The sequence below is a fragment of the Peromyscus leucopus genome, chromosome 3 (assembly GCF_004664715.2).
Source record: "Peromyscus leucopus breed LL Stock chromosome 3, UCI_PerLeu_2.1, whole genome shotgun sequence".
In the NCBI taxonomy this organism is placed as follows: domain Eukaryota; kingdom Metazoa; phylum Chordata; class Mammalia; order Rodentia; family Cricetidae; genus Peromyscus; species Peromyscus leucopus.
Window position 1 is genome coordinate 126644680 of NC_051065.1, and position 20130 is coordinate 126664809.

The 20130-nt window shown below is 42.2% G+C and overlaps 1 protein-coding gene across 15 annotated transcripts in view; it reads right to left on the reverse strand.

Moving 5' to 3' along the window:
• Positions 1-20130, reverse strand: part of Ppfibp1 (PPFIA binding protein 1) — a 152190-nt gene that overhangs the window by 59755 nt on the left and 72305 nt on the right. For 14 of the 15 annotated variants that reach the window (XM_028891653.2, XM_037203976.1, XM_037203974.1 and 11 more), the window contains one exon: positions 2574-2672. In XM_028891653.2, the coding sequence (XP_028747486.1) occupies positions 2574-2637 (64 nt within the window). In that variant the 5' untranslated portion in view covers positions 2638-2672. Of the gene's footprint in view, positions 1-2573; positions 2673-18229; positions 18251-20130 lie in introns of those variants that run through there. The other variant, XM_028891655.2, reaches the window with a different exon arrangement.

Here is a 20130-nt window from a genome sequence, read left to right on the forward strand (position 1 = left end):
AGAGTCTTTACTTCAAAGAATCAGGTGCAAGGTCAAGGAAGACACCCCACATCAACTTCAGTCCTCCACACACACCCTAGTCATGAAAACATGCATATTACACACACACACACACACACACACACACACACACACACACACACACACACGCTCCTGAAGACTGAAGTTCTCTGTTCCAGCACTTATAAGCATTAAGATCCCCTAATATTATTCCCATGATAACCTTCTACTCCACTATATCTCGTTACAGAACAGAGTGAGCATAGACAAAAAACCAAAACAAAACCTTAAGCATCTATAGTCATTTCTCCTCCTCTCCCTTCTACTTCAGTTGGAGAAACATTGTTGCTAACTAGAATAAGCCCAGGTCCTACCTACCACAAAACATCTGACTTCGGTTGGTATGGATCCTGGATAGTCTTTTTCTTTTATTATTTTCTACAAAAGTTTTATAAAAATGTATTTATTGTCTCTCTGTGTGTGTGTGACCACACATGTTCTTCCTATGTGAATTTATGAGTGCCGTGTGCATGTAGGTCCTGTGGAGGCAAGAGGAGGGAATCTGATTACTTTAGAACTGGAATTACAGGCATCTGTAATCTGACCAATGTGGGTGCTGAGAATGTAACCCAGATCCTGTACAAAAACAGTAAGTGCTCTTTACTACGGAACCATCTTTCCAGTCCTTAATATTTTTCACATTTTAATTAATTGTTATTATATCTGTGTGCTGTTTTCTCGAGAATATGCACACATGTCGTCACAGAGCATGTACATGTCGTCACAGAGCACGTATGGAGGTCAGAAGACACACTGAAGGTTGGTTCTCCCCTCCCACCATGTGTGTCCCAGGCACCGAACGCACATCCTCAGCCTTGGTGGCAGCAACCCTGACCTCCGGAGCCACCTTGCCGGCCCTTTTTCTTAGTGACCCCAGCTCTGGTCCTGAAGTCCTGTGGGGTTAAGAAGCTGACGCCCTAATCTAGCAGAACGTATGACACGGACAGCCCCAAATGCTATTCCAGATGTGCTGTCCCTCCAATATCTACGAGTGTGAGGCTGGGCCGGTGAGAGCTTAGCTTCTGAAATCATAGCAGAAGGAGCCTGGCCTCATCTGTAGATACAAGGCTGTTTGAAAGCACGTATCATCCCAAGAACAATACTCTTCTAGATTAAAGTTAACTGCTTCTTTGTTAGATTTGGTTATTGAACTTGTCACTATCAAGTTCATCCCTCTACAGAGGTTCACTTACAAATACCCCCTTGAGAAATAAGTAGAACACTCCAAACTGAGGTGGTAAAGTGACGTTGCATCTCCAGGGCAGTACAATGAACAGGTAGGCCGCCTCCCTCAGGAGAGGAAGTCTCTGAACAGAAAACCACCTCCAGGTCTCAGGGCCCCAAACAGTCAGTAAAACTGATGGTCGGAAGAGAAGAGCTGGAGCTAGTAAGATGGATGGATGGATGGAGAGAGAGAGAGAGAGAGAGAGAGAGAGAGAGAGAGAGAGATATCCATCTCCTGTATATACCTGTCACAACAACAGCTGTGACTGTCCACCCTCTCAATACTGTCACAGGCCTGCAGCACACACAAGTCTTCTCTTGAGACACAACACTGTAATATGACATGAGGACTTGTGTGGCCACCAAAATGCAGCACAGAGGTTTGTTTCCAGACCAGCTGCTCTGCTGGTGAGAAGTCAGGGTCCAGGCTCTGCTTCCACCACAAAGAGCTACTGAAGGTTCCAAGGAAGGGGAGCACATGCTGAGATCTGTGTTTGGAGCGAAGGTTCTGGGATCCAGAGGTGGGGAACTAGGGTAGGACACTCCACCTCAGTGACATGGTGGAAGGGTTATTTGGTCAAAGCAAGATATGAGCAGCAAGACAGGAAGGCTTCTCCACAAGATAAAAGGAAAAGGTAAAACCTGGAGGGGGAGAGCTTGGCTGGATTGAAGTCACTGAACATGGAAGGGTGACTTCTTTTAGGTTTAGGAAATTGTGGATGAAGAAGAAGAAATAAACCCAGATAAAGGCCACTGGAAGTGCTTCCAAAGGAAAGATAATGTGCTCAACTGATGTTTCAGTTTGTCCTTCAGCTCAATGTGACACTGATGTACCTACTGGGCATGTCACAGGAAAGATCTTGTTGGCAGAGGTAGGGACCGGAGCCTTAGTGAGGAGCCAAGTGGCCTGAATGCTGACTCTTAGGAATAGGTCATTCACAAAAACAGGACAGAACACACTCTTACAGTGTGGTCCATGGGCCACCCATATCTGACAACCTGGCACTTGGACCCTGTAGGTTGATGAGAAACCTGGGGGTAGAAGTGGAATTTTTGACATTTTGCTGCAAAATGTCAGAATAACTGACAGAATTGGAGAACCAGAACAAAGGTTAAAAACCTGGGGGTCCTAGTATTGTAAAATAAATAAAAAAAATAAGTAAAAAACAAAACAACAACAACAAAAAACCTGGGGGTCCTAAGAGCACTGAAGAGAGCCGATAAATTATAAAAAGAGCAGAGAGGGAACAGAGACGGTGAGTGAAGGCCAGGCTGCACAATTCAGGTACCTGCTATGATCCCGTCCATCTGCTCCAGCGCCGCGGCCAACATGTCACTGGCATCACTCATCATCTTTCTATTTGTCGGGGGCAAATTCCAGCTTTAATCTGGGGAAGGAACAGAAGACTACGATGTTATCACTGCATGCTTTAAGTGACGCATGCTGGCTCATGGGTTTATTAATTCTACTTCAGATTATAACTCCACTTAGCAACCAGAGAATGTCAGAAGCAGCATGGAGCTGAATTAACTGGACCCTTTAATCACCTGCAGAGAGGTAACAGCACACCAGCACTCATGTCTCTACCAGGTAATAAGACAAGATTTATATCTTGCACTCAAGGTTGTCCAAAGTCCAGCAGAGAAGTGGGGCAAAGCGTGGTGACAAAGCATTTTGCCTGATGTGCAAGGCTTTGGGTTCAGTCCCCCAAACTGCAAAACACAGTCTGGTGGGATGGTATCCTTACCACTCTGCAGAGCTTTAGCTATCTGTGAAGTACAAAGGAGTATCATGGAAACCTTGTGAGGGCCAGGAGGGTGCAGGTATGCTGAAGGGCATAATGGTACTGTGGAAGCCTTCCAAGAGGCCAGGAGGGTGCAGACAGACAGACAGGGGTCAGGAGGGTGCAGATGAACTTTTTTTCTATATCAGCCTCATCTAATCACTGTTCCCTTCATTTTCTATTTTTTAAGTTCATATATCAGTTTACCATAAAGTTTATATAAGGAAGATTACTTAACAATAAAAGTGCCTTGTAACTAGATGATACACTGCATTCTTTGAGGGACAGATAAGAAAACAAGTCTGCACATAATCAGTAGGAATGTGTCTTTTCCAAACACTTCTGACCTGCAGTTAGCTGAATGTAACTGTAACACACACACACACACACACACACACACACACACACACACACACACACACACACTTTACAACATGCAGATAGGTACCATGTACTGAGTGGTTGTAGCAGCCCTAACTGTGAACATAAATCAACCATAAGCCTTGGATTTTGCTTTTGTTTCACAGAACTAGGGCTCAAGCCCAGGGCTGTGTGTGCTAGGCAAACACTCTCTGACTGAGCTACAACCCCATTAGCCGTAATTTTTAATCAGTAAAATGAGTTGGCCTCTCCATTTTATAAATTAGGACTGACAACGTATGTTTTTTTTTTTTTTTTTTTTTTTTTTTTTTTTTTTTTTTGAAAACAAATACAGCAGTTTTTAACAAAGGTCTGTGTGGTATCCACTGCATGGAGCATTTCTGTTTATCTGGTCCCACCTCAACAGGAAATTTACTCTGAAGTGGCATCACCACCTACCATGGCCTTACTGGTTGGTTTCTTTACTGAGTCAGGGTCTCACTATGTAGCCCTACCTGGCCTGGAACTAGCTATGGAGACTAGCCTGGCCTCTAACTCCTAGAGATCCTCCTATCTCTGCCTTCTGAGTGCTGGATTAAAGGCACATGCATGGATTTACTGGCTAAAAGATCAAGTGAAATTGCACTTATCAAAGCACTGGTCAGCAACAGAATAGTCAATACATGCGATTTTCATTCTTTAATGCATATTTGGTGCCAGCACCCACACAGATTCAACCAGCAGGCCTAGATAAAGCTGGTGTCATGCTAAAGGTAGTATAGTAAACATCTAAGAAGTAAAGGGCATGCTGCTCAAGAGAAACCTTTGCCCTCTGTCTCCAAGCACCCAGACCTCACACACCACTCTGTCTTCATAAATGTATTTATAGGTCTGCTATCAGCTTTAGGAATTAGTTCTCCACTATCTACTTTTTCTAACAAAATTCAATACAATTATGAAATACTACTTTTTGTTTTGTTTTATTACTAACTTAATATAAGAACAAGTATTTGATAGGCAAAATGCTTCAAAATTCTGATATACCATATTCAGATTCATAAGTTTATCTACGAACCCTAGAATTTTACTCACTTCAGAAGATATAAAACTTCACTATCATTTTATGTGAAAATAATTAGCACAATAATACCCAAGTACATACCAAGGCATAAATAAGCTATATTACAAACCAAGGGGTTTTAAGAATCTACTCATATGGCCAGGTGTAGTGGTATATTCCTTTAATCCCAGCACTCCAGAGGCAGAGGCAGGCAATCTCTGAGATCAAGGCCAGCCTGGAAACCCTGTCTCTAAATAAATAAATAAATAAATAAAAATTGACTCATGGCCTTGGGTGAGCACAGTCCGTAGAGTTGGTATACAAGTTTAACAATGACACAAGCTAGAAAACTCACAATGTTAAAACTAAGAGCATAAAAGATTAAGCAGAAGGGTGTATGCAAGCCCTGAGTTTTATAATTAAGTGGGCTCCATTCCTTTTTCATTTTAAAAATAGAAGCATATGCATACACATACAACTTGCCATCTTTTAAATTGAAAGTCCCTCCAAACTCTGAACCCCTTTATTCTACTCCATCTACACACACACACACACACACACACACACACACACACACACACACACACTCATACTCATGAATGTGCACATACAAAACAAAACACACATGAGGCTCAACTATAAATGTGGGACTATCAGTACAACAAAATAACACCCACATCAGAAAAACATGCTCACCAAAATCAATCAAAAAATAAAGAGAAAAAGAAAAAGATGCTCACTGCTTCACTGAATCAGAAACACAGACATCCATCTTTGAGAGCAGTTATATTTGTGCAGAACACAGCAGTGTTGGGGGTTGGGAATGCAGCTCAGTGGTAGAGTGCTGTCTAACAAGCATGAGGCCCCGAGTTTGACTGGCAGCTGTGCAAGACCAAAGCTAAGCAACAGCAACGGCCCAGCACTCTCCAAGTGTGGTAGGCCAGTGCATATGGCCTGCGTCCTGGTCAGGAGCCTGTCAAGTACTATGATGTGGAGGGCTGAGACCACCTTGACCACAGTTGTCCAGATGGTGAAGAGTCAGCTTTTTAAAAGTTTCCAATTCACTAAACCAATCCCTTCTTTGAGATAATAAAATGCAGCAGTATTAAATATCTATACAAGTTTATCCGTGCTTACGCTCCATCTCTGTATCACATGGCACCTCCACATAACCTGAGGGAAGAAAGTAGGGCCTAAGTAACAAATGTGTCTATAACATGGTGAAGAATGTAGATACTGAGTTGGAGAAGGTGGACCAGATTAAAGGAGCACAGAGTTTGAAGGGGAGAGGGCGCGGTGAAAGATTCAAAGCCAAATATGTCTGTCATGAGCTAGAAGTGGGTAAAGCAGGTGTCTAGAGCTCAGAGAACACCTCCCAAGCACAAAATTCCTGCAAGTCAGTGAAAGAGCAGAAGGGGTGAAGACATGTCCAGGATGTCTTTTCACCCATAGAAATATGAAGAGGTGCTTAATATGACATTAAGAATTGAAAAATTTAAACCAGTGTGATATTATTTTAGACCGAGTTAATTAGCAAACAAACATTTTAAGACTACGAGGAGCTGTGAAGGCTATGACTCTCTTGCAGAATGGTGCTGAGACTTCACATGGATTTACCAAACTGAGAAATAGTTTGGCACTGCCACTTTAAATGATTACATTAGTTTTCAATACAGTAGTATTTCCTTCAAAACACGTAACCAAGAGCAATGTAGAAATGTTCACAGAGGGAGTCTTTACAGAACAAAACTATGGAAACAACCCAGCACTCCTCAATATGAGGAGGGATAAACTGGTAGATATGAACAGGATTGTGGGACATGTGGTTGTGAACACTCTAACAGCGGTGTAGTCTGTACAGTAGACAAGTACATACAAAGGCTCCCCCAAATCTCAGCAAAATATTTTACAACGTTTAAGACAATTAAACAGACCTACTTAATTGTGTGTGTATGTGTGTGTGATAACTAATATGTATATTGTAAATGTGTATCAAATATATATCAAATATATATATATATATATATGAAATAAATACATGGTCAATTTAACTATGCAAAAGGGAAAAGGGGGCTAAGGTTTCTGAGAAGTTTTCAAGTTAAGCACTGAATAATAAAATGACTATTATATTACTAAAAATAACAACTGGGAATTCCAGTTCTGGTCATTGGCAGAATGATTATATTGAGCAAATTGGATGCTGAATGAAATATACAGCTTTGAAGAAAGAAAGTGAAGAGAGATTAAAAGTAGGCAAGGCAGGAGGAAAGGGAACTCCTACCACAGGAGAGATTCCTAAGCTCCCTGTGGGCGTGCCCAGCCATACTCCACCCACCACTCCCAACTGCAGTAAGAACAGTGTGGGTCTCAAATGCAGCTCAGTGGGGAAGGAGGGTGGGGGAACAGAAGACAGGCATGCAGAGGCAGGGGCGGAGATAAGGGGTAAGAGGGGGCAGGTTGGCCTCAAGCTGGTCCTCTTGACTTTGCTGCAGAGTAGTTGGGACTACAGATATAAGCCATTATACCTGCCAGGTATAGTTGACAGTGGTAAAGGTTAATTTGCCAAGAAGTCATAATGAGTAGAGATATTTTTACAACTTAATATGAAAGCTTCAAAATACACAAAGCAAAAACTGGCAGAATTAAGGAAGAATTACACAAATTTAGCTCATTTATATGTAATGTGATTATTGATAGGATTAAATATAAATATTCAATTTTTATTCATCCCAGGACTCATTTGTTCCTCCTTTCTGTTGGGGTATCAGACAAGGGTGAACAGACCCTAATACAGAAGGTTTGAGCAATTCCATCAGTTACCCTGGACTAATTCAAGTTATAGAACAAAATGCCCAAATGCAGAACACACATTCTTCTCAAGTCTGCATGCTACATTCACCACCCTAAGGCACAGATGCAGTACTCTAACACATTTTGTGCATCTACTTACCTACTGACAAAAACCTCGGGTCTATAGAGTAGGGCTCATCTGGGATTTGAGTCGAGGATCTCTCACACCCTAAACAAGAATCATACCCCTAAACCAAGGAGCCAACATAAAAAGCACAGATGCAAAACCACAAAATATGCCTCAGTAAATTTCAAATGGGTTTTAAAGGACTGCCAGAAAGCCCCGAAAGGACAACTAGATGCTATAAAGTACATTTATTAAAATGTTGCCTTGCCCATGGATGAGCTATTTAAGATGCAGCCCAGTTTAGAGAGCATGTGTTGATAAAGCTATGTTGATTTTCATGGCTCAGCTGAAGAATTTTTAAAAATGGAAATGCTAAATAAAAATATTTTAGAAAGCTCAATGCTCTGAAAAATATTTTATGTCCTTCCTCAAAAAAATTCTTAGAGGAAGATTTCCCAAGCTCCTTCCAGTAATTAATTAATATAATGAAATATTATTCTAACACAATGGAAATACAATTTAAACCTGACTGAACAAGTGATACTGTGCAACATTCTAGTGAAAGAAAGTAGACACAAACGGCCATGACCAGCATGAGCCCTTATAATGAAGTCTGTGAGCAAGCTGTGTCTTATAGAAAGTGAAATAACTACCCTTAGCAAATGGATAGTTGAAGAACTGCGGAACTCTCTGATCCATATCTTGGTTGGTTACACAAAGTTTTATAACTTCATACTCATCAAAGTAGGCAACAGATTCATAATTTATTAGGTATTAAGAATGCTACTACTGAACCTGGGTTGAGTATGAGCTAGTGAGTAAGTCAACAAGCAACTTTCCTCCTTGGTTTCTGCTTCAAGTTCCTACCCCAAATTTCCTTAACAGTGGACTAACACTGGGAAGTGTAAGCTGAAATAAATCTTTTCTTCCCACCCCACTCCTGAAAAGGATCCCAGTATCAATGCTATCTAAGTTATTTGTTTTAACTAAGACAGACCTATTGGTTGATGGCTAATGTTGAAAGAATAAAACTTGTTCAAAGCTTGCTTAGTAAGAAATTTCTTTAAAAGGCATGTATTAGTTAAGTACTGTTCAGTTACTAAGGCCAATGCTATTAGTGCTCATCCACATTTCCACACATATAGCCCAAATTATAATTAACCAAGACTTCAGGGAACCTTCCCTCTGCCACCAAACTTGGGGGTTGCCAGAAGTGCTAGGGTTATCAACACCCCCCAGGGGGTAGTCACCATCTTTAAACTTTCTACTGCCTCCTATTCATGTCATCTACCTTGGTGCCCAGAATTACCAAGGGCTTCAGTGCCACTCAGAGTGGTCACTGGTTTGATAAAAGCATAACTTGTAGGCTTCCCAATTCCTCTGACCTCCCATGCCTCTAGCAATCTTTCCTAGGATAACTTTCTAAATAAGTGTCCTACTTTGGAAGTGGGAAAACACACGCGCGCGTGCACACACACACACACACACAATTTGTACCCTATGATACACTTTCACTGTAAGCAAATTTCACTCTAATATTAAAGATCTGGGAACTGGAGAGACAGTTCAGCAATTAAAAGCACATATTGTTCGTGCAGAGGACCGGGGTTAGGTTCCAGTACCCATGTCAGGTGACTCACAACCACCTGTACTCCAGCACCAGGAGATCTGTCACCCTCTTCTGGTCTCCAAGAGTATCTGTACTCACAGGTGCACATGCCCCCACATAAAATACACATCCAAAATAAAAATTCAAAATGAAAATGATCACTAGAGACTAGAAATAAAATCACTCTTGTGAGGGAGAGTGAAACAAGGTTGTTCTGTGTAGCCTTGGCTGTCCTGGAACTCACTCTGTATACCAGGCTGGCCTCAAATTCAGAGATCCACCTGTATCTGCCTCCCAAGTGCTGAGATTAAAGGCATGAGCCACCACTGTCCAGCTAAAATCACATTTTTAAATGAACTAAATAGATAAATAGATGAATAAAAGTAGCACCTCCATGAACCCATAATAACACTCCAGAATCATCTAACCCTATGCACCTGATGCCCAGAGTAAAAGGTCATGGTACCCAAGTCCCTTTGGGCTCATTCTTTGCTTATTTGTAAAATTAAGTCTCACTCTACAGCCCAGATGGGCCTCAGAATTTCAATTCTCCTGCCTCCGTTTCCCCAGGCTGGGATTACAAGCACTTGCCATCACTTGCTGATAGTTTTTTCTTCTGAACTGACAAACTCACTTAGAAAATTCAAACTTCGCCAGCATAACCCTCCCACGGCAGCAAAGTTACTTCTAAGCTACAAGTTGAAGCTACCTTATGCTTCTTTAAGCACTTGCTGGAGGAAAAGGCACCAGGGAACACAATTACCACAGCAAAGGCGTGTTTAGGTTCAAAGTTACAGCTCATAGGGAGACGCTCCTTCCATGCTGGGCAATGTAAGAAGCAGTGCAAGACTTTTCAGAGGTCCAAAAGGTAGTGGTTTCCTATCACAATGGATCTATATTAATAATGTCAATTTAGAAAAATCTTAAAAGTAATTTCTAAAAACAACGTTCACATATTATAGCATGAAACCTCCCACCACCACACACACACACACAAAAGAAACTCAACAGAAATACATTTTTTTTTTAGAATCTAATTTCAGACCTGGACAGGGACACATTTAGGGCAGATCTGAACAGGATAAAATATCAGGGAAAGGTCCGGCAATGGGTGTGGTGGCTCAAGGGTTGGCAGGAAATCACAATTTTTTTTTCAGGGCTGCTGACTGGCTGATGTTTTAAGTCAGGCCAACTGTCCCAGTCTTTACATAAAGAAGAAAAGAAAGACTTATGAAAATCACCAAGTCTTCGTTGAGCTTTAGTGAAAACAGACAGCATTTGCCCTAGCAATCTCAGCCTGCTTTATCCAAAACGTCTGCATCTGAAAGTGAACTTGGAATTCTTGCCTAAGACAGACACAACTCACAGAGACCACGATTTAAATGAGAAAAAAATCCCCTGAAGGAAAGAGAGAATGTTCACGCACATTCAGACTGGCTGGTGGAACACCACAGCATGCGATCATTATGAAAACAGAACATACTTTTTACATCAACTACCACACACTTCTTAACAGATGTTCCTCTCAGGATGCTACCAATGGAGGATGACCAATGCCAGGCTGAGCTCAGTTCAGGAGTCTGCAGCAACACAAGCTCAACAAAGATAAGCCATCTTCAAAACAGAAGGACCAAGGGGAAGTAGGAAAGCTTGCCAGGTCTGTGGTTTGAGGGCAGCAGCAGCTGGAAGCTTCTTAGAAATGCAAATCCTCCCTTACAGGAGCAGAAGCCAGAGGCAGTCCGAAGCTTCTGAGACAACTAAAGAAGTGGTACTAGCAGGCCTTTCCCTCTGGGAAAGGAGGAACAAGGTAGGAACTGGCTACCAAGGTAAATAGAGCAGAATTCCCCTTCCCACCTCGCTACTAACTTCCAATCCAAAAAGAACAGTTCTAAAGAAGAAAAAGTTTCAACTTGAAAATTTTCTCCCTAAGTCTTCATATCTAAAACATGTAACTGCTCTCTCCACTTTTTTTTTTTTTTTTTTTTTTTTTTTTTTTGAGACAGGATCTGGTTAGGCTGTCCTGGAACATAGCGCAAAGCGGCCTTAAACTCACAATCCTCCTGCCTCAGCCTCCCAAGTGCTGGGATTGCAGGCATATGCTACCATATCAGGCTCGCAACTTACTTCCTGATTCTCTGTAATGTACCTGCAACCACAGATTTTCTCTATACTCCATCAACTCAAACACTTTTCATCTCCAATATGCTTTTACTGTGCCCAGATAAAGTAAAAAGTCCTCGAGTAGTGTAACAGGGTGGAGTGGGAGCTGTGGGGGTGGAAGGCTGTTGGGAATAGCAGAGGTGAAAACAGAAAGGTTGGGGTCTTCATGGCAGGGGTAATATTTAATGTCATGGGTTTAAAATAGGTCAAACTGCAAAACATGTATGATATTGCTGACCTTAGAGGCTTGAAAACTACATTTGCATTAAAAAATTATTAGAAAGTTATCAATAATGCTACTTCAGTTCATTTCTGAATCCCAATTTCTCAGAAATGAGCTTCAAAATATTTATGGGTGAAATGATATGACATCTGAAATGCCTACATTAAAGCAGACGGGGATGAGGGTAATATATGTGAAACAAAGCCAGGAATGACTATAGTTATTGAGAAGTGACAAGCACGTCCTTCTGTTCTAGCTACACGTTTGCATACTGGAGATGTTTGTAACAAAGGTATTTCATTTTTACCCAGACGTTCAAGCTCCAGGATTTTCAAACACCTTCAGCCATGACATACTGTCTTAAATAGATTGTTTTTCTCATGAACACAAGCATACTGAGAGCTCCCCAAATATTTACAAGCCAAATAATGAAATAATTGTAATTTTAGCTACCCATATAAACACTATCACAGACATGTACTCTCTGAAAATAGAACAGCCTCCTGCAGATAGAGAACTGTGATGTGGGTGTCAAGGAGCACCAACAATGGGACGTTAATATGCATTACTTCCTTTGATGGCTAAATGACCTGCCACAAAGGACGATGGGTGACGATGGGGAAGCACAAGGATGACAGAAGCAGCGAGGGGAAATAGGCCAATGGAAAACAAAGTGAGGCCGTTGGCTCGCTGCTATTAATATTTAAGAATGACAGCCAGAATGGAACTAATGGAAAGATCCACACAATTAAGTCAAGCTCTTTTTCTCCCTGAATAAAAGGACTCTGCTGTTACTGAAAAGTAGATGCGGAATAAATGTGATAAATGGTGAACCTGGGGTAAGGATGCTCCATTTCTCCTGATCTCTACTCAGGTATGTATCTCACTGATGGAACAAGAATTTGTCAAACTGCTATGCCTTGACTAGTGTGGTGATATATTGTGTACCCTAAAAAAACTTGCCTGAGGATTAGAGGGCAGAGCTGGCCACTAGATTAGACATAGAGTCAGGCAGTGGTGACACATGCTTTTAATCCCAGGAAGTAATATGGCAAGGCAGAGAAAGGCATATAAGGAGTGAGGAGACAGGAACTCTTTAGGCTGGGGATTTCGTAGAGGTATGAACTAGTGTAGCTGGCTGTTCTGCTTCTCTGATCTTTCAGCTTTCACCCTGATATCTGGCTCTGTTTTGTTGTTGTTGTTGTTTTGTTTTTAATTAAAAGACCATCTAAGAGTTGAACAACAGACTAGGGCTATCAACCTTGAGTTCTACCCAACTATACAGTATGCATGGGGCACCACCCCTGCCTTTCACCACACAGCTGTGCAACCTGCCCTCTGCACATCCTGCCCTTTTATCTTATCTTTGTGCTGTCCCACATACTGTTTTCTCCCTGCCTGGACCAGGCTTTGTGTCGTGGGACACACACAGTAGTCCTTTGGTATCTGCAGGTACTGGCTACAGGACTCCAAACAGCACAACTCCCAGCTGCATGAGTCCCCTGTGTGAGATGATGTGGTATTTGTATATAACCTATGCAATTTTGCCATATGCTTTAAATCACCTCTAGATTACTTACAATATAGCACAAGCTCAAGAGTGTAGCCTATGCTACACAAAGATGAGTTTCATTGAATTGATTAACTGCCTACTCCTCACCCCAAGCATGAAAAGGAAGCCAAAGTTTCACCAGGGTGAGATATCACCTGTGCTCCTAAAGCCTGAAGAAAACTGCATGCCATGGCAGAATCTCACCCAGGAATCCATTGATGAATCTTCCCACCAGTCCTCCCAGCAACAAGCATACACCATCCACACAAACCCAGCTATTTTACAGTGACCCTGGGAAGGGTAAGTCCCTAGAAGCTGGGCTTGCTCACCAGGTCCAGTATCTACTATAGTGAGCTTCTTAGGGACTCTGACATCACTTTCGGTATAGTTTGTACCAGGACTACTGTGTCAATCTCTAACAAGGATAAATTATTCATCAAGGATGTCTATTCACCAACATACAGCTACTCATTAGTCACCATATATTCAGGAGTAATATTCATGAAAGGATGGCACATTACTGGACTTGGCTCCTTTTATGTCTTAAATCATTGACCTAGATTTTGTTTTTATGTCAGTAAAGGTTCTGGCAACAGCATTCTAGAGAGAAGAAACCAAGTGGGGAGGGGAAGAAGCAGGAAAAAAAAGAAGAGAATGAACATTGTGAAATGCCCTGATGGGAGTTTGAAAATTTGCTTTTACTGTAGGTGTGTGCTGAATGGCTTTGGCAGAGCTAGCCATGACCATCAGGCTTTTCTATATTGTGTAGCATCTGATAGGACCAGTGCTGCAATCCAGTCTGGATGACTGTACATGTCCTCACACACATACATACTGGATTCAATGATATTTCCCACTGAGTTCCTGTGTGCCAGAATCAGATCCGAACTCTCAGAGCTTTCTCTTCACTGGGTGTCTTCCAATCGAGTCTACCTCACAGAGCACAGTCTGCACAGTCCTCTGCTCTAGCTAAGTATGTATATTTTTAAGTGGCATCCCCAAGCTTGGGGACTCTGAGTTATCAGAGAATGTGTTCTACCTAATGAGGCATTCTCAAGAGTTTTCTAAAAAAATAAGGTCAGGAAATGATACAGTGGGGTTCAGTTTCGGCTGTGTTACCAAACACCTTGGAATTATCTTCATCTCAGAACACCTGGGTTCAGTCCTCCATTAAAGAGTAGCAGTGCGAATACTGACTCCTCCTAGGAAGGCCCTAGCTTTGCCACCTTGGCCTGCACTTGATGGTACACAGGAATCACGACTGATCCCAGGTCCCTCCCTACAACACTCCACTGTCTTTAACAGTCCCTAGTAAACCTCCCCCAGCCTGTTCCTGCCCACTCTTCATCTCAGCACATGACTTCCATATCCACCCCTGAGGAGATACCACATCCACCCAGGGAAAGTCTTGTCTGTCAAATGTTCCTGCGAGTACTTACTTACTGGGCTGTTCTTTGACTTTTGTGTGTGAAAGGCAGGGTTCTGGGGAACAAATCCAGGCCTTTATTTGTTGATGGGATTTTCAATGTGAATTGTGAAGCTGAGCTGTGAGGAGCTAAAGGAAGCACAGGTATAACTAGATTTGGATTTGCATTTGCTGTTTTGAGACAAAGTCTCATTATTGTTGATGCAAAAGACAGCTGTTACCTCCAAGTGAGCAAGGACTAAGTCTATTCTGGTCAAGTCTGAGAGGCCACGGCTTTGGAACATAGAGTTCACAATGCTCCAAATAACTGGACTGCCCTGGAGGCGACTTGTGAGCCTTTACAGCAGAACAAAAGACAGGTCTGATGCCAGTTCACTTACACTCATGGTGATAGCAGGTAGAAGGAGGCAGGAGAAGGAGAAATTCTAAGGTTCCAGATGATGTCTGATGACTCTTAGCTTCTAGGTTAGTGGTCTACTAAGTTAGCAAGTTTTACCTGACAGTCATGAGGATGACAGGTCAGACAAAGAAGTATTAGGCTCTTAAGGGAACTAAAGACAGTCTAGGATTATGGTTCTGGATCTGCAACATTCCAACTGTCTATAATCATGAAGTTGTTCTTTAACATTTTTTGGAGGGGGGAAGTGGGAGTGTTCTGGGGACTTCAGTACACACTTCATAGCTCAGGCTGGTCTTGAACTTTCAATGTTCTTGCCTCAGCCTCCCAAGTGCTAGATTACAGGTATGAGCCACCACACCTAGCTAGTATTCCTAGGAGTATTTGGTGGCAACTAATTTTGTGTTGATAGATTTAAGCAGCTCTTGCTTACTCATTTCCTTTAGAGGCCACTAGAGTAAGCTTGGTGCAGAATCCTGAAAGCAACACCACACTCTATAAAAAGCTAAGTCCAGAGGCTAGAGAGACGGCTCAGTGCTTGAGAGCCTGCACTGCTGTTGTAGAGGACCGTCACTGGGTTCTCCTCTAGCTCCTGAACATCCAGCGCCTCCTTTGGCCTCCAAGGGTACCAGGCATATACATGGTGCAGAGATATACATGCAAACAAACACTCACACACGTAAAACAAAATCTTAAAAACTCAGTTTAGTGTCAATGATGGACCTGGAGGGTAAAGTGCACCTGACAGGGACTCACCTCTTCTCAGGGCAACTGTACAACAGCTACCAGTGCTGTGGACATGGGGCACGCCTGACCAATTGCCCCAGGTGTTCAGGACATGCAGTTTTCATCTGTTCCTACCCCTTAGATTATGACTACAATAATGGCAGTAGGGTGTAGAAGAGGGAAGTGTGGTAGAAGAACAAAAGGAGAAAGGAAGAAAGAAAGTAGCATTTCTCAAGTGCTAAGTATCCAAGTGATTTAGGGAACCCCAACTTTTAATATCCCTTTCATAGGAAAGAAAAGTGGGGTGTGAAAAAGTTGAGATGTCTTCTGAGAATTGTTTTATTTTTTATCTCTTTACTGTATGTGTATGCACATGCACTACACTCATGAATGCAGGAATTTATATGCAATGGCATGTGTGTGGAAGTCAGAAGACAACTCTTGGAAGTTGGTTCTCTCCCTCCACTGTGGGTTCTGGGGATTGAACTCAGGTCATCAAGCCTGCACAGTAAAGTGCTTTTACCCTCCAAGACATCTTCCTAAACCCTGAATTTTTCTTTCATGAAAACTTGGGTTTCTCCCATAAAATGACTGTAAACATCTGAGTTATTCTGGGACACATTTTTTTAAAAAATATTTATTTTTACTTTATGTGTGTGTGTATGCCTATGTACCATATGTATACAGTACCCATGTATACAGACCAGAAGAGGACATTAGATACCCTGGAACTAGAGTTACAGGTATTTGTGGGCCTCCATGTAGGTGCTGGAACTAAACCCAGACCCTCTGGAAGAGCAGCTAGTACTCATAACCACTGAGCCATCTCTCCAGCCACAGCAATGGGAAAGCGCCTAGGTCTCAGCAGAAGGCACTGGGCTGTCTGGGGTAGTCACCAGAGTAAACTAGAATGTGAATGATCTCTAACCCTGAGAGGTGGACACTTGTTTTCTTCCCCTTGTGGAAGACAACATAGCTAAGCAATGTGAGACATGACAGAGCACACTGCTCAGGCTTATTTTCCAGGCCTTCTTTTCCTACTTTGCAAAATGAGATTAAGCCAAATAAATTTAATATTTCTTCATATCTGTACCTGACTGTTATTTAAAATTGGACACTTGTTATTTAAAGTTGTATACAGGCCAGAAGAGGACATCAGGCCTGAACAAGCCATCACCTGTCATTATCAATACACAAAAATGACAATGGTTGACTAGATTTTTAAGACAATGGCTTTGTAATATTAAATACTATAAATTCTTTCCTTGAGGAGAGAGACATATCCATGTATTCTTTTTTTTTTTTCTTTTCTGAAATCTAACACAACTGGTCCTCAAGTTCTACTCTACCCCTCTGCTGGGTGTGGACATACCCACTGCAGGCATGATTATGGCCTTTTTAATGTTATCCTGTCTTTGCTCTTCCAAAGGCAACAAAACACAAAATCAGAGTGCTGTAGATATCGCTCTGTATGCTGTGAATGTGTTGCTCTGATTGGTTAATAAATAAAATGCTGATTGGCCAGTAGCCAGGCAGACAGTATAGGCGAGACAAGCAGATAGGAGAATTCTGGGAAGAGGAAGGCTGAGTCAGGAGTCGCCAGCCAGACACAGAGGAAACAAGATGAAAAGGCAGAACCAAGAAAAGGTACCAAGCCATGTAGCTAAACATAAATAAGAATTATGGGTTAGTATAAATGTAAGAGCTAGTCAGTGATAGGCCTGAGCTAATGGCCGAGTAGTTTTAATTAATATAAGCCTCTGTGTGTTTACTTGGGTCCAAGCGGCTGCAGGACTGGTGGGTGAGAGAAATTTGCCCTGACCATGAGCCAGGTGGGACACAGGAAAACTTCAGCTACATCAGAGTGTCATTTTCCACTCTCAAGATCTTTCTCTAAGCATATAATTCCAAGAATTTTTAAAATAACTTGCTTAACTTCCTGGGTTTGGGAAAATGAGTTGAACAATGGACTCTTCAGAGGTCAAAAGAATGGAAGAAGTGATGAGTAGTCTGAATGAGAGGAGGGCATCACACCCCCCAGGCTCCTTTCCAGGAACTGCTTTCTCTAATTGGCTCTCCTAGTCGCAGTTCATTCCTTGGGTTTATAAATCATATCAACACGAATGTATTAGATAGCTAACTTACACAAAATCATTTTTAAAATCTGTCCTTTAACTTGGGATTAGATAGGTGGTTCAGTGGTTAGTGTATTTTTCTCGAACAGGACCAAAGTTGAGTTTCCAGCCCCCAAATCAAGCAGCTTATAATTCCCTGTAGCTCCAGCCATGGGGTGTTCAAGGGTCTCTTCTGGACTCTACAGGCACCTGCACTCAGATGTGCACACACCCACACAAAGACACATACACACATAATTTAAAAATAAAAGTATATCTTTAAAATTTTTTTAAAGTCTCTCCATTAACCAATTCCTCCACCAAATCAGTACATGGATGTTTCGGGTTTTTTTTTTTTTTTCTCAAGTAAATTAAATAATCATTTTTGGATTACTGAATATAAATCTTCAAAGCTGCTACTTCAAATTAAGTGTAAAAATACTTATGAATCTGATCACATAGTCATTGTTTGTTTAAGTGAAACCAGTCATAATTGTTTGTTGTTGTTTTAATTTCCCCTAGGGAAATATCAGGCTGAACTTTCCTACTGGTTTGAAGTTATCACCTGGTTGAGAATGAACAGAAAAGTCTGAAGGCAGCATCTTGCTTTCACCCACCTGTGACAACTGTGCCATCTGGACAAGCAAATTGGTCTGGTTATAACACAGGAGTGGCTTAGAACCATGAAGTACCCCAGATTCTCGTCTGCAGGGAGACAGCCAAGCCTGGAATTCCTGTCCAACTCATCACATTTCCTGGTGTACAGAGTTAGGGAAGTCCAAGCCTAAGACAATGGCGAGAGGGAAACTGAGAGCTGAACAGTACAAATCTGTGCTGAGACAGTCTTCCCAGACGACAGGAAGGAAGCCTGGACCTAGAGCAGCCACCTCAAAGGCTAATACCTCAGGCACGGGTGCAAAGAATAAAGCTGTATGAAAGGTGTGGGGAAGGCAAGAGAGATGTCAGCCTGCAGGGAGGAGCTGGGTGTTAGTTGTTTATCTTATATTACAATAAAAGAAATAGTCAGGGGCAGGCAGGACCATACCAGAGAACAGCCTACACTGTGGTGATATTATGTTCCCAAAAATATTGTGCACCCTAATAAACTTATCTTGAGGTCAGAGACCAGAACAGCCACAATATTAAACATAGAGGTTAGGCAATAGTAGCACACACGCCTTTAATCCTAGCATTCAGGAGGCAGAGATCCATCTGGATCTCTGGGAGTTCAAAGCCACACTGGAAACAGCCAGGAATGGTGACACACAACTTTAATCCCAGGAAGTGATGGCAGGAAGCAGAAAGGTATATAAGGCGTGAGGACCAGGAACTCGTGCAGGTTAAGCTTCAGGCTTTCAAGAAGCAGTTCAGCTGAGATCCATTCGGATGAAGACTCAGAGGCTTCCAGTCTGAGGAAACAGGATCAGCTGAGGAACTGGCGAGGTGAGGAAGCTGTGGCTTGTTCTGCTTCTCTGATCTTCCAGCGTTCACCCCAATACCTGGCTTCAGGTTTATTTTTATTAGTAAGACCTTTTAAGGTTCATGCTACACTACACGTCCTGAAAGACCAGCTCGAGGGACTAATGCAAATAGCTAAAGAATATACTAGGCCTGATACTTCAACTTCCGGGTAGAATTTTTTTTTTTTTTTTTTTTTTTTTTTTTTTTTTTTTTTTTTTTTTTTTTTTTTTTTTTTTTGAGACAGGGTTTCTCTGTGTAGCTTTGCGCCTTTCCTGGAACTCATTCTGTAGTCCAGGTTGGCCTCAAACTCACAGAGATCCGCCTGCCTCTGCCTCCCGAGTGCTGGGATTAAAGGCGTGCACCACCACCACCACCACCACCACCACCACCACCCGGCTCCGGGTAGAATTTTAAAGATGTCCTCTCATCTAAGCTCTGATAGGAGGCACACAAGGGAGGAAACCTGCATTTAAAGGCCATCCGTGACGGCTAAGCATCTTGCATATCAGTTTTGTTACACTACATGGCTTGCTTCTTTGGGGTTGGCTAGCTCATTTTAACCAAGCAAACTGCCCATTTTGAAAGTGGCAGAGAAAATGACTGTCATCCATTAAATTTCATCGTAGCAGCAAATAAGCCAGCAGGGAAAGCATATGCATGCTGACTCCAGTTCCAGGGGAGAATTCCCCAAGAAGTAACTTTCTCCTAGGGAACGGAGAGAAGCAGGGTGGGAATCCAAGCTAACCTAAGATCGTCAACTGGAGAATACCTAGTTTAGAAAGTATTCAGCAGGGGTAGAAAGTGAGTGACTGTCAAGCAAAGCAACTGATAAGTGACCTCCGTCTGGGGAAATGCGTGCACTCCTGCTTAGTAGAAAGGTTTCAATACTCTACTTCACCTTAACAGTAATGGTCACTGCAGCCTTTTATACACGCAGAAAGGACTCTTGGCTCCCTTTCCCTCCTCACTGCCACAGGCCTAGTGTGGCCTGGATGACAAGTGATGTTAACAGGGAGGAATGTCATCCATTCCTCCAAAATCAACTTCTGGCAGGCAT